Source organism: Lycorma delicatula, chromosome 4 (assembly GCF_047948215.1).
Source record: "Lycorma delicatula isolate Av1 chromosome 4, ASM4794821v1, whole genome shotgun sequence".
NCBI lineage: Eukaryota > Metazoa > Arthropoda > Insecta > Hemiptera > Fulgoridae > Lycorma > Lycorma delicatula.
In genome coordinates, this window is record NC_134458.1 from 100041319 (window position 1) to 100053550 (window position 12232).

General features: G+C 30.1%; 1 protein-coding gene across 1 annotated transcript in view; it reads right to left on the bottom strand.

The window, feature by feature from the left end:
- sdk (sidekick cell adhesion molecule) overlaps positions 1-12232 on the bottom strand; it is a 297836-nt gene that overhangs the window by 139961 nt on the left and 145643 nt on the right. Inside the window, exons 3-4 of the mRNA XM_075363797.1 lie at positions 7390-7566; positions 2185-2401 (exon numbers count right to left, since the gene is read on the bottom strand). Of these exons, the coding sequence (XP_075219912.1) occupies positions 2185-2401; positions 7390-7566 (394 nt within the window). The remainder of the gene's footprint in view (positions 1-2184; positions 2402-7389; positions 7567-12232) is intronic.

Sequence of the window (12232 nt, forward strand, 5' to 3'; positions counted from 1 at the left end):
TTAACTTCATGCTTCATCTTCCTCGCTTCCTCTTTACTTCTACTGATCCTTCCAATGCAATTGTCAAAATTTAACTTTTCTTAACCACATGTCCTAATTAGTTTCTTTTTTTTTATACTTTCCTCATAAGTGTGGTCTCTTTTTTCATCCTGTTCATTACTTTCTCATTCCTCACATAATACATCCATTTTACTTTTACCATCTTTCTCTGTATCTACATCTCAAAAGTCTCAAATCAATTCCTTTTCCTCTTCCCTCTTCCTCATCACCAATGCTTCACCAAGAAATATCAAGACACTTCATTAAATATCAAGACATTTGGCTAACCTCTTCATTAGCTCTACATCCATACTTTTACTATGTAGTGATTTCATACTCCTTCATAGAGATTTTATTCTTTCTACATAATAAATGGCAAAGGAAACTGAAGGTTTCCTCTACCATTGGTATCCTTCCTTTTGTTTCAATTGTGCACTTTCAGTCCACTGTCGTTATAGTCTCAAATATCTATTCTTTTTAATCTTCCTTCAATTGTTCTCACCACTAAATGTCCTCTGTTTTTTATGTCCATTACTATAGTTTTTTCTATATTTATTTTCATTCCTTCCTTTAGGGCTATTAACAATCTTTGAAGTGGGTGTATGGCATTATGGGGGAATTACCATATCATCAGCAAACCTTATGAATCTTATTTTTTGTTCTCCTATATTTATTCCTTTTTTTCTTTCATCTAATATATTCCTCATCATATTTTCAATATAAATGTTGAACAGTGTCAGTGAGAGGCAGCATCCTGTCCTTAACCTAGACACATCCAGTTAGTTATAGTTTACTTTTTTAAGGCACTGTGAAGAAAAAATAATAATCTATGGAGCTGAAACTAGAATTATTCTGAAATAATTAATTTTTAAGTGTCATAAAAGCAGCTTGAAATAAAATTTTAGGGGAGAATTTAGAAAATTATTATTAATAAACATTAAATTACACAAGATTTAATTATAAAGTTTGGTAAAAAAAAAAAATATAGAGAAATTAAACCCTCTCATTGAAGAAATATATATATATACTTTTATATATTTTTGTATTGTAAAAAGCACTTTTTATACATAATTTTCAAAATTTCTTCAAAAACTTCACTACTTTGATTGCACTTATTTTTTCCACAACTGAAAAAAATTAAAAGATTGATATTAAATTCCTTTTACTGTGATGCTTTCTGAAAACAAAAAAAGTAAGTAGTAGAGTAGATATACAAAAATTAAAAAAAATTAGCATTAAACATAATTGCATAAAACCGCTCACATGATCTACAACAAAAAAAATTATACAACAAAATATTAAATGTTTGAGGCTTGGCTGATAAATTTTGTACATATATGCATAGCATGGGAATGAAAAGAGATATTGTAATAAAATAAAAATGAATAAAAGTACAATACCTTAGCTACAAAATGCATTATTTAGTTTTCAATATACACTGATACACTTTTCCCAACGTGTGACAAGTTTTTGCATTCCGTCACTGAAAAATTCTGGTAATCTTTCTCGGATCCAAGAAGCCACAGCTTCCTTCACCTCATCATCGGTGATGTAATGATTACCTTTGAGATCCCTCTTGAGATGAGGGAAGAAGTGGAAGTCGCACGGAGCCAAATCCGGCGAGTATGCCGGATGCGGAATAGGTTCAAACTTCAGCTTGCGGAGAGCCATCAGAGAGTTTGTGTGGTACCCATCATGTACAGATTTTACAGTAACCCAATTGCTGGATAATATGGCCTACTCATTCTTAAGATATGCCTAACTGAGTAGTGATGTGTTGCTGGGTGATTTGTCAGTCACTTTGAAGCAAATCATCCACCTCCTTTCACAGTACTCCTACTCCTGTCAACAGTTTCACTACTGTAAACTGCTTTTAAAAGATGGAAAATATTTGTAGGATTCATATTTTCTGCTGTTAAAAAGTCGATCACTGTTTTAACCATGTTGACATATTGACTGTACCTGACTCCATTTTAACTGCTACTGAAAACAAACCGGTAAATGGATTTCAACGCATTATCGCAGGTTTGTAGAGTGGGATTTTAGCTATCATGTGCTACAACACCCAACTCAATAGTACCGTTTGTTTCTGTGTAGCACACTAGTGTGCAAAATTTATCAGCCAAGCCATGTTTATATACATACCTGTATGCTTTTTGGTCTGATTCAGAAGCAGCTAATATAACTAATTCATGTTTGGCTGTGACAGCATACTTTCTATCATATAACTGAGTACCATCATCTGCCTGCCAGAAAACAAGAGGTTCAGGATGTGAAGATATAAGTGGCAGTTCCAAAACTGCAGCATGGCCCCAATCAACAACAATAGTACGTTCAGTCTGATCTTCAAATACTCCCATATCTGACAGGGAAAAAAATAACTTAATTTTAAAGAACCACCTATAATTTTAAATAAAATTCTGTTGAATATTTTAAATTACATGTAAAATTAAGTAAAATCTTTTATTTGTAATGTCAAGAGAACAGCAATAAAACCTATGTAATTTAAAAAAATAACCAATTATGTGTAATTATAGTACATATATATATTTTATTTTTTTATTAAAAATAAAATTTAATTAAGATCATAATCTAAAGTGTTAGAAATATGTAGATGAATGTTTACCACCTAAATCATTGGTCTAGTTTTCTACTGCTCTTAATAACCTGTCGTTAGATAATGAAATTATTGTCTTTGATATGGTAACTTAAATATAAATATTAGTAATTTAAATTAAATTATTATTTCTTTAATCCAATTATCATCTACAAATTTTATTTATTAACTAATTATAACTAATATCAGTTGCTACTGATGTCTAAAATTGACATTTTTTCTATACTTTAAAATATATATGTATTTCCGTAATGTGACCAGTGAAAGAACTAAATATGGATATTAAAAAAAACAGCAAGTGAAAAAAGTTTTTAACAAATAATTATATTCCGCTGTTATATGTAATTGCTAAATTATATTAATTGAGATTTTTAATAACTCAGTATCTTACACACTTAAAAAATAATAATTTAATAATTGTTTTATTAACACAAATTATTACATTTGTTTTTAGGACTAGTTCTGTTCTTTTTCATGAATTATCCATCGACAAAACTACCGGTCTCCTTTGCTGGAGGTGATATATAATTATTTCTGTTATTTTTTACTAATATTTTGCCTGATTTTGATTACTGGGTTGTATATGAATGTATTAACGTAGTAGAAGATTATTATATTTATTGTATATTTATGTGATTTAAAATCACATTTTTGAATGTGTAAATCTGGCTTTGTTCTTTAATTAGGTTACTACTAGTATTATTTTTACTTAATAATAATGTTATCTGATGCTTATAATCATTTTTATTTTTAATAATCTTATGTGTTTCATTAATTTTAATTGTTAGATTTCTGGGTATGTGTATCTGGATACATTTGTGAAGAAGATATGTTTTTATTATTTATAAATAACCAATTTAAAATTAACATTCAACAATTTAAATATTAATGAGAACCTTAATTTCAACTATGAATTAGAAACTAATAAAAAAATTACTTCTCTGAGTTTTAAAAATTAAAATTGTAAATAATAAGATATAAATTTCAGAATATAGAAATGCTCAAAAAGAAATCAACAGAACAATTACTGATTGTTACAAAATAGTTGAATGACAATGAAATTAGCATTCCTTAAATCATTATCTATAACATGAAATAGTATATTATGCAACAAGCCTATAATGATAGCCATTGATGTACAAGTGCAAAGTAATTAACAACACGAGGCTTGGCAAGTGTCATAAACTTGGCAAGAGTGCATTAATGGCCATTATAGAGTTGCTTGTGTACCATATTTTTTCTATGGTTGAGAAAATATTGGAATTATTGATTTAAATCAGTGGTAGAATACATTATTTATGGAATATATATTTTTAATTTTTCAAAAAATACATTTCTGTGGCAATAGGTTATTATTCATAAGTTCTGCCTTTTCTTTAATATAAATCAATGTTAAAGAGATTACTTCCTCAGAATCCAACATAATTAACAAAACGATAAAAAGTGTAATATAGAAACTTTTATCTACTGGTGTAGTTCCAAATTAACCTCTCCTTGCTAACTACTAAATTGGATTAAAATCAAAGTAAATAAACAGCTGATACATTAAACAATACCTGCTTCTGATTGGTCAGTGGTTGAAAAGAGCATGATGAAAGTAACAAGGTGTAGCATTGCGCACAGTATTCGGCACGCATGCGTATATGCTCATCCCAAAATCTCATTTTCTACCAGGTTATTTGAACATATAAGTAAGGGATTTTGGGACAAAAGTTTTTAGTTGTACAAAAATTTAAATATATGATAATGATTAAACGAGCTAACAATCGAATATTTATGAATGATTATTCACTTTCAATATGAATTAGTATTATTTGGTACTGATAAAGATGTAATATTTATTAAAAATAATAAATACATTTTTTTTTAATAATCCTTAATAAAAATAAATATTTTATAAAAGTCTATTGATTCTTAAGAGTATTGAAAATGATTGTTAATTAAGATAAAATTCAAAATAATGAATGAAAAACTAAACAAACAAACAGGGGACACATCTTATGAAGTGTAACTGACACAAAGTCTTTGTGTAGCGTGTGTGGCTCTATGGTAACGACTCCTTTTGCTATTCGTGTGGTTCGGTATCGAATCACCGATAATTTTTTTTTTATACTCATAAAATATTTTTTTTACTAATATTATTTTCCATTTATTATGTGAAACTATTTAATGCTGTTAAAATAGAAAATCAACTAAATGGGTGATAACTTATTTCAACATTTTATAACTAAAGATCTGAATAATTTATTTTGGTCAATCTTCGGAATTGATGATTTTTTAGTTTAATTAAAAATATTATCACAAAACAATTTTTGAAAGAAATTGCTTTTAATAATCTAATTTACAAGGGAAAATGAGATATTACTTATTTTTTTACGGATACCAAAATGAATATTACTTTATAATACTGAAATAAAAATAAAATAAAAAGTTGTTTAGTGAAAAATAATTTTATATTCAATAAACATATTTTTCTAATGAGTCAAATGAAATGCAAGGGATTTTCTAGGTAAACCATTTTAAACCGCGTGCAATAAAGAGAACAATTGTTCTGCATTCAGGTTTGATATCTTAATCCGTTTTGTTTTACAACTCTGACTCATTTTTTTACCTGGACAAAGCAGAAAAGAATTTTCTCTCTGAAGACACAATTCTGTTTTAGCTTTTACACGGATAGTTTGTCTCTGAATTTTCTCGATTTTATAACTACTCGCTTTTAAACAGTGTTTTTTTTTTTATACAAATTTATTCTGATAAAAAATGTAAATATGCCGTCGTGTTATTTCCCCAATTGTTTGGGCAGAACTGATTTGCCAGCGAAAAAGAACGTGAAATATTTTCCGTTCCCGGAGAATGAAGCATTACAAAGTGTGTGGCTACAAAAATGGGGAAAATCACGTGATAATATAAAAATTGAACGTTTTTCTTTACATTATTAATTATCTTTTGAAAATGCCTTCAGATAAAAAAAAGTATTAAAAATATTTATCATTTATTAGACAAGTGGTTAGTATAATTTTCAGTTTTGGTAGTTTTGGTAAGAAATTCTAATTTCTTAATTCATATACATAATTTAAAGTCAAACAATCAAGTAAGTTATTAACAAATAGGATGTCAAAAGAAAAAAGATAATAAAAAAATAAATAAAATAAAATAACACAGCAAATTATTCGCATAACAAATTATCAAAAATTAAAATGTATAACAATTACTTTCAAAATAGGCAGAATTGTGGTTCCATAAGAACTTTTCTGAACTATTATATGGCTTCTTCATTATTGGAAATATACTGGTATTGTTGTTAATGGCACATACCTTGAAGTAGTTGAAAAACCCCTTAAGAATATGGTTAAATAATATCTTTTTTCCAATATTTAATCAAACAGTATATCTCAAGACAACCCCTACTAACACTAATGACTCCTGCAACTCTGATGTCTCTTTGAGTCCCATTTAATGCCCTTGCTTCTTAATTACTTAAGACAAGATTTTTAATAACAGCCATTTTTGAAAAACAGATAAAAGTTCAGGAATTATTAAAATAAAAAAAAAAAAACAATTCTTAATTCTCAAGTCAGGTCCCATGGGACCCCCATTTTTAAAAAGTCCCCATGTCTTCTATATTATTACAGTAGTATCCAATTATGTAGATGCAATTGGTTTCTCAATCTTGAAAATTAAATTTAAAAAAATTGATATTTTAAGTACAGCTCCTATTCAGCCCCTAGTTTTTAGAGCTTAAAAATGTATTTATCGGAGTAATTATTTACTTCAAGTTGGCCTGACTTGGTGTAATCTTATTAAACAAAACTAAAAAGAGATTATGTTTACTAAAAAAAAAAAATAGGGTACTCTGAAAGCCCTTTATTTTTTTAGACAGAAAATCATACCAAACCTGAGCTAAATACGTAACCAAATATTTCTGCAAAGTTTCAACATTTTTGGTTAATGGGTTTTCAAGATGTGAGGCAAAAGTTGTTTAGAAATAATGTTGAATATCCTCCCTCTCACCCATAAATCTGACAGACTTAGAACTTTGTCTTTTAAATAACTTAATAAATATTCTCATTGTACTAATGTTCAATCTTCTGTGATCACTATATCAAAGATTAAAAATGGTTAATACTACCTTTCACCTTTTTCAATTTTGTCCAAAATTTAATGCTATCAACAGCTCACATATAAAACCTTTTTTGAGCCATTTTCAAAGAATTTATGTTGAGACAGTTTACAGATATTAATCAGAATGCATTCCAGTACATGTATGCATGTACAAACATCTGGAAATTTCTAAAACTTTTTTTTTTTATTCAAGAGATCTTGAAATATCAACATTTGTAAAAATCCTGACAAAAAAAACTGTCTAATTACTAGACTTTACTTTTACAGCTATTCTGTTGCAGCAGTAATAGATCAATAGCCGGGAAAGTAGAAAATGGAGTAAAAGTAAATGATTAGTATAAAAAATAAAAATTAACACACATTTAATTTGAATAAATATAAAAACAAGCTAAAACTGCTAATAATACATAGCTACTAATATAATATACCCATAATTAGTGTAACCATTAAAATTTATTAAAAAGTTGAAATTTACAGTAAGTGGAGTGAAAAGAAATATTCTACCAGCATACAATTTTAACAAAAAAAATTTGGATAAGAAAAGGATATTTTCATTGCAGTTGCATAAAAATTAATAATAAAATATTGTAAAGAATAATGATAGTACTTACATGCTACAGAAACATCTGTTTTTTGACTTAGTATGGAGCCTACATCATTCTTAGCAATACACTGGTAACTGCCTCCATCTTCTCTTCTAGTGTTTAATATTTTATAGAAATGTTCTGAACTAAAATCACCCAATTCTACACCATCTTTCAACCACCTGTACTGTGGTTGAGGGTAACCTAAAAAAAAAACAAAATATTTAATATTTTCAATAAATGAATTTTTAACTTGACAACAATAGATTAGAAACAGAATAATTATGCTTCAAAAAAAAGAAAAAAAAGATTTGAAAACCAGTTGCAACAGAATAGAGAAGAGTATAGATTAATTATCAGCCAAACAGGAAAACAATGCTTATAATGTCGTCAAAATAATTTTTAATAACTTGAAAATTTGTATAGAGAGTAAAAAATTATATAGTTTTAACAATTTTCTTAATAATTCCTTTGATTATTATCAGAGAAAGTAAAGATATAAAGGTATCAAGCAATACGAAAGTCTGTGAAGTTAGACAACTAATAAAAAAATTATATTTAGTCTGCATCAGTATTTTTCATAATTTACTTACATGCTTTATGATTTTAAAGCATTTAAGGTATATGTTGTATCCCAACGTTCAAGATAATGATGTAAGCCGACTATTGAATTGAGGATTGGAGTGATGATGTGAACAGTTTTAACAATATACCTTTTAACGTTTACTTTTTGTAATTGTTCATTATGTTCTCATTAATAAATATTATTCTATAATTTGAAAATGCATGTGTTTAGTTAAATAGAGACATAATAAGTGGCGACGAGGAGAAAAAGAAAAACTTTTGTGTATGTAGCAGTTAACATAAGTGCTGGTGTCCTGCAGGTTTGTTTGCATGTTCAAACATTTCAAGAAATTTACTTATACCAATCATATTCAAATTGTTTAATTCATAATATTCATTCATAAGTGTAGCATTGTTTTTTAAGCGTATAAATAATTTGAAAGAAAATTGTATCAATATTAAAAAACCTTCATAACCTCAAAATGAATGCCGAACAATTTACCCAGTTTTTGCAAATACAACAACAATTTCAAATGATGTTACAATGACTCAACACTAATCAAAATCCTCAACCAACAATACAACATAATGTAAGTAACTTTGACAAAGTTAAAGAAAATTTCCAACAATACAAAGAAATATTCTATAACTTTCTTATTATGAAAGAATTAGCAGCAGAAGGACATATTGAAAACAGTCCTTTCAAACAGTATAGGCCCCGTGTACTTTAACCTACTAAAGTTGTCAGTGGCACCTAAAGAACACCATGCCCTAACTTATGATGAAATTAACTGAGAAAAAGAACGTTTTAATTGAGAGACATAAATTCCTATCACAAAAACAAGGATCTAATCAACAAATTCAAGATTTTGTAACACAATTATGTAAATTTATTCCAACATGTGAATTCCAGTGCGAATGTAAGAAGTCTGTAGCAGATCTTTTTCTCCATTTACAATTTATCAGAGGGCTTTCCAACCAAGACTTATGTCATCAACTGTTGCTAGATAATTCAAAAACTTTTCAAGATGCAGTTTCAAAAGCTCAATTCTTAGAAGCATCATTACTGGCTAATTACCAATTTGATATCCCAATAGAAATTCCTCAACCGATGTACACAGAGTTTCTGGACAATGAAGTAGGAATGCAAGCAATTTTATCTCAAAACCTAGAGACACGACAAATTCAAGATATTATTATAAGGAACACCAAAGTCCTCCACCAAGATTCAGACCCAGACCATGACTTAATTGAAAATATTTAGGAATTGAAGAACTCTGCTTAAGATGTGCCAGGAGTAATCATACTTTATCCCAATGCAGGGTTGACCCATCTTGATTAAAATGTGAGTACTGTAAACTGCAAGGCAGTCACGTTGATAAAGTGTGCTTAAAACGACTGATGTCCAAAAAGAAAGGTGTAAAGACAGTAGATGCAGAAGAAGATGCCTTCCTCAAAGAACAATCCACAATATATGACAGTAACAGAACAGATCAAGACAAAGAAAAATACTTCATTCAAGTAAAAATAAACAACAATATCCAGCAGTTTGAAGTGGATTCTAAAGCTGGACAAACACTGTTAAACAAATCAAATTTTGATAAACTAAATCTGAATACTGAGCTTCAGAATACCAACACATGATTTCGCTTGTACACACTGGAATATTTACACCACTGGGAGTAGCTGAGGTTGAAGTTCAATGTAAGGATAGAAAATCAACTGAAAGACTTTATATGGTTCCAGACAATTTTTCTTCACTCTTGGGCCGTTCCTGGATAAGGCACCTGGGCATTCACCTACAAGATATTGACACCAATTACAAAGCAACATAGAACATGAAATCTTCAATAAATATGCCATTCTGTTCGTAAAATGAGTTGGCAGATGCAAAAACATTACAATTTCTCTCAAACTAAGGAAAAACACGAAACCCGTAACTTTTAAAGCTAGGAAGTTCTTCATGCTCTCAAAATAACGGTAGAACAAAAACTTGAAACATTTGAAAAACACAGCACTATCTCAAAAGTTCAAGAAAGTGACTGGGCATCTCCACTAGTCATGATCCCCAAGCACGATCGTACCATACTATGTCTGTGTGCTGATTACAAAGTAGGAGTGAATCCCCAACTACAAGATGTGCACTACCCTACACGAAAACTTCACAACCTTCTTACAACAGTCAATGATTCTTTATATTATTCTTCCTCTCTTTTTCTGTTTAGCCTCTGGCACCACTGTAAGGCATTACTTCAGAGGATGAATGAGGATGATATGTATGAATGTGAATGAAATGTAGTCTTGTACAGTGTCAGGTCAACCACTCCTAAGAAGTGTGGTTAATTTAAACCCAATCAACAAAGAACACTGGTATCCACAATCTAGTATTCAAATCCATATAACTGCCTTTGCAAGGATTTGAACCTTAGAACTCTCGACTTCGAAATCAGCTGATTTGCGATGACAAGTTAACCACTAGACCAACCTGGTGGGCTATATTATTGCTCCCTAGATCTAGTTAAAGCATATCTTCATGTACCAGTCATTGAGGAGAGTGCAAAAGTTGAAACAATTATTACTCATAAAGGAAGTTACGTCTTCAATGGCCTCTCAATTGGAATCAAAACTGCACCAAATGACTTTCATCTCATCATGGACAAAGTCTTGGGAAACTCAGAGAGGTTATAACATACTTTGACAATATAATAGTTCATGCAAAAACACGAGAAGAATGCTACAAAAACCTGATGGCTTGCCTCAATAGATTACAACAGTTGATTTACATCTCAACAAAGAAAAGTATGAATTTTTCAAAACAAAAGTCCAATACCTAGGCTTTGTAAATGAACAAGGAAAAATTTCCAAAGACATGACTAAGGTCTTTTTCTTTCCTTCTTGTTAAACACCTAAAGAGCAACCAGCACCACCATTAGATCTAATATCAGTTACTCTCAGTGTTGTGGCAGTCGACTGCCCTCCTGTCTTTGTCCCCTGTTGGACATTACCTGTCGAGGTCCCTCCTGCGTCAAGAGAGTGTCCCGACCTCCTCTTCTGGAATGCTGAAACACTCCTTAGCAGGAGAGCTACCCTACCCGTTCCTAATCTACCAGGATCCGGACATGCATTGCGCATATCCTTCACCCTGCACCCACCCTCTAATAACTCGAGGGTTCCACCTACCATTATCAGATATACTCCAACTCCTCCACTCTTGTGTGTGGTTTAGCCAGAGTGTCCTAGGCAGATGGGCTACCTCCCAGACCTATATGAAGCCATGTTTCATCTCTTTTTTTATAACTTAATTTCAAGCACATCCAAACAATACAAATACCAATAAATTACAGTAATAATCATATACAGTTCAATATTACAGTATCAATTACATATCAATATCAATTATAATTACAGCATCAATTACAATATATATTATGATCATACAATATAACATGTTCAGTACAATTACAAATAAATTAAATAATCAATACATATCAATAATCATATCAATTATAGTTCAATATTATAATATCAATTACCTTACAAATACAAATCAATTATATCAATATCAATTACAATATACGGGTAAATTAGTCATATATACGTAATCATCATACAATATACCATGATTATCACAATTACAAATAAATTACAATAATCAATCCAATATCAATAAATATATCAATTACAATTCAATATTACAGTAACAATTACATATCAATTAATTTTCTATTACATATCCATACATACAATTAAATACCCATATTGATTTCGATTACTATATTAATTACAATATATGTTCTTCGTATATATAGGTAAACATAATACAATAAAAAAGAAAAATTACAAATAAATTTCAATAATAAATTACAATACGGATAAGTTACAATACAAATCATTTAACAATATATTTAGGCCGATTCCATCAATTATGAGGAAAGGACCCAAGGTCTATTAACGAGATTAATGTAGGGGGACAAACAGGGATCAGAGAACCTCTCTTCACCCTTGTCCGCCACCCTACCTCGCACAAGGGCCTCACCATAACAGTTACAGCACCCGAAGCTGCCTCTGACTTGAGGATCTTGGTGACCAGGTTTTCAGCTACCAATTCCCCAAACCCCTTGACTGCTGGGCACCATATATTGTACCAACACCCACACCATAACACCACATGCTCTGGGGAGTCAACGACTGCACAATACCTACATAGGGGGGGGGGGGGGCTCTTTTCCCAATCCTATGCAAGTAGTGCCAAAATAATCATGACTACTCAGGAACTGAGTGAGCTCATATGACAGGTTTCTGGACT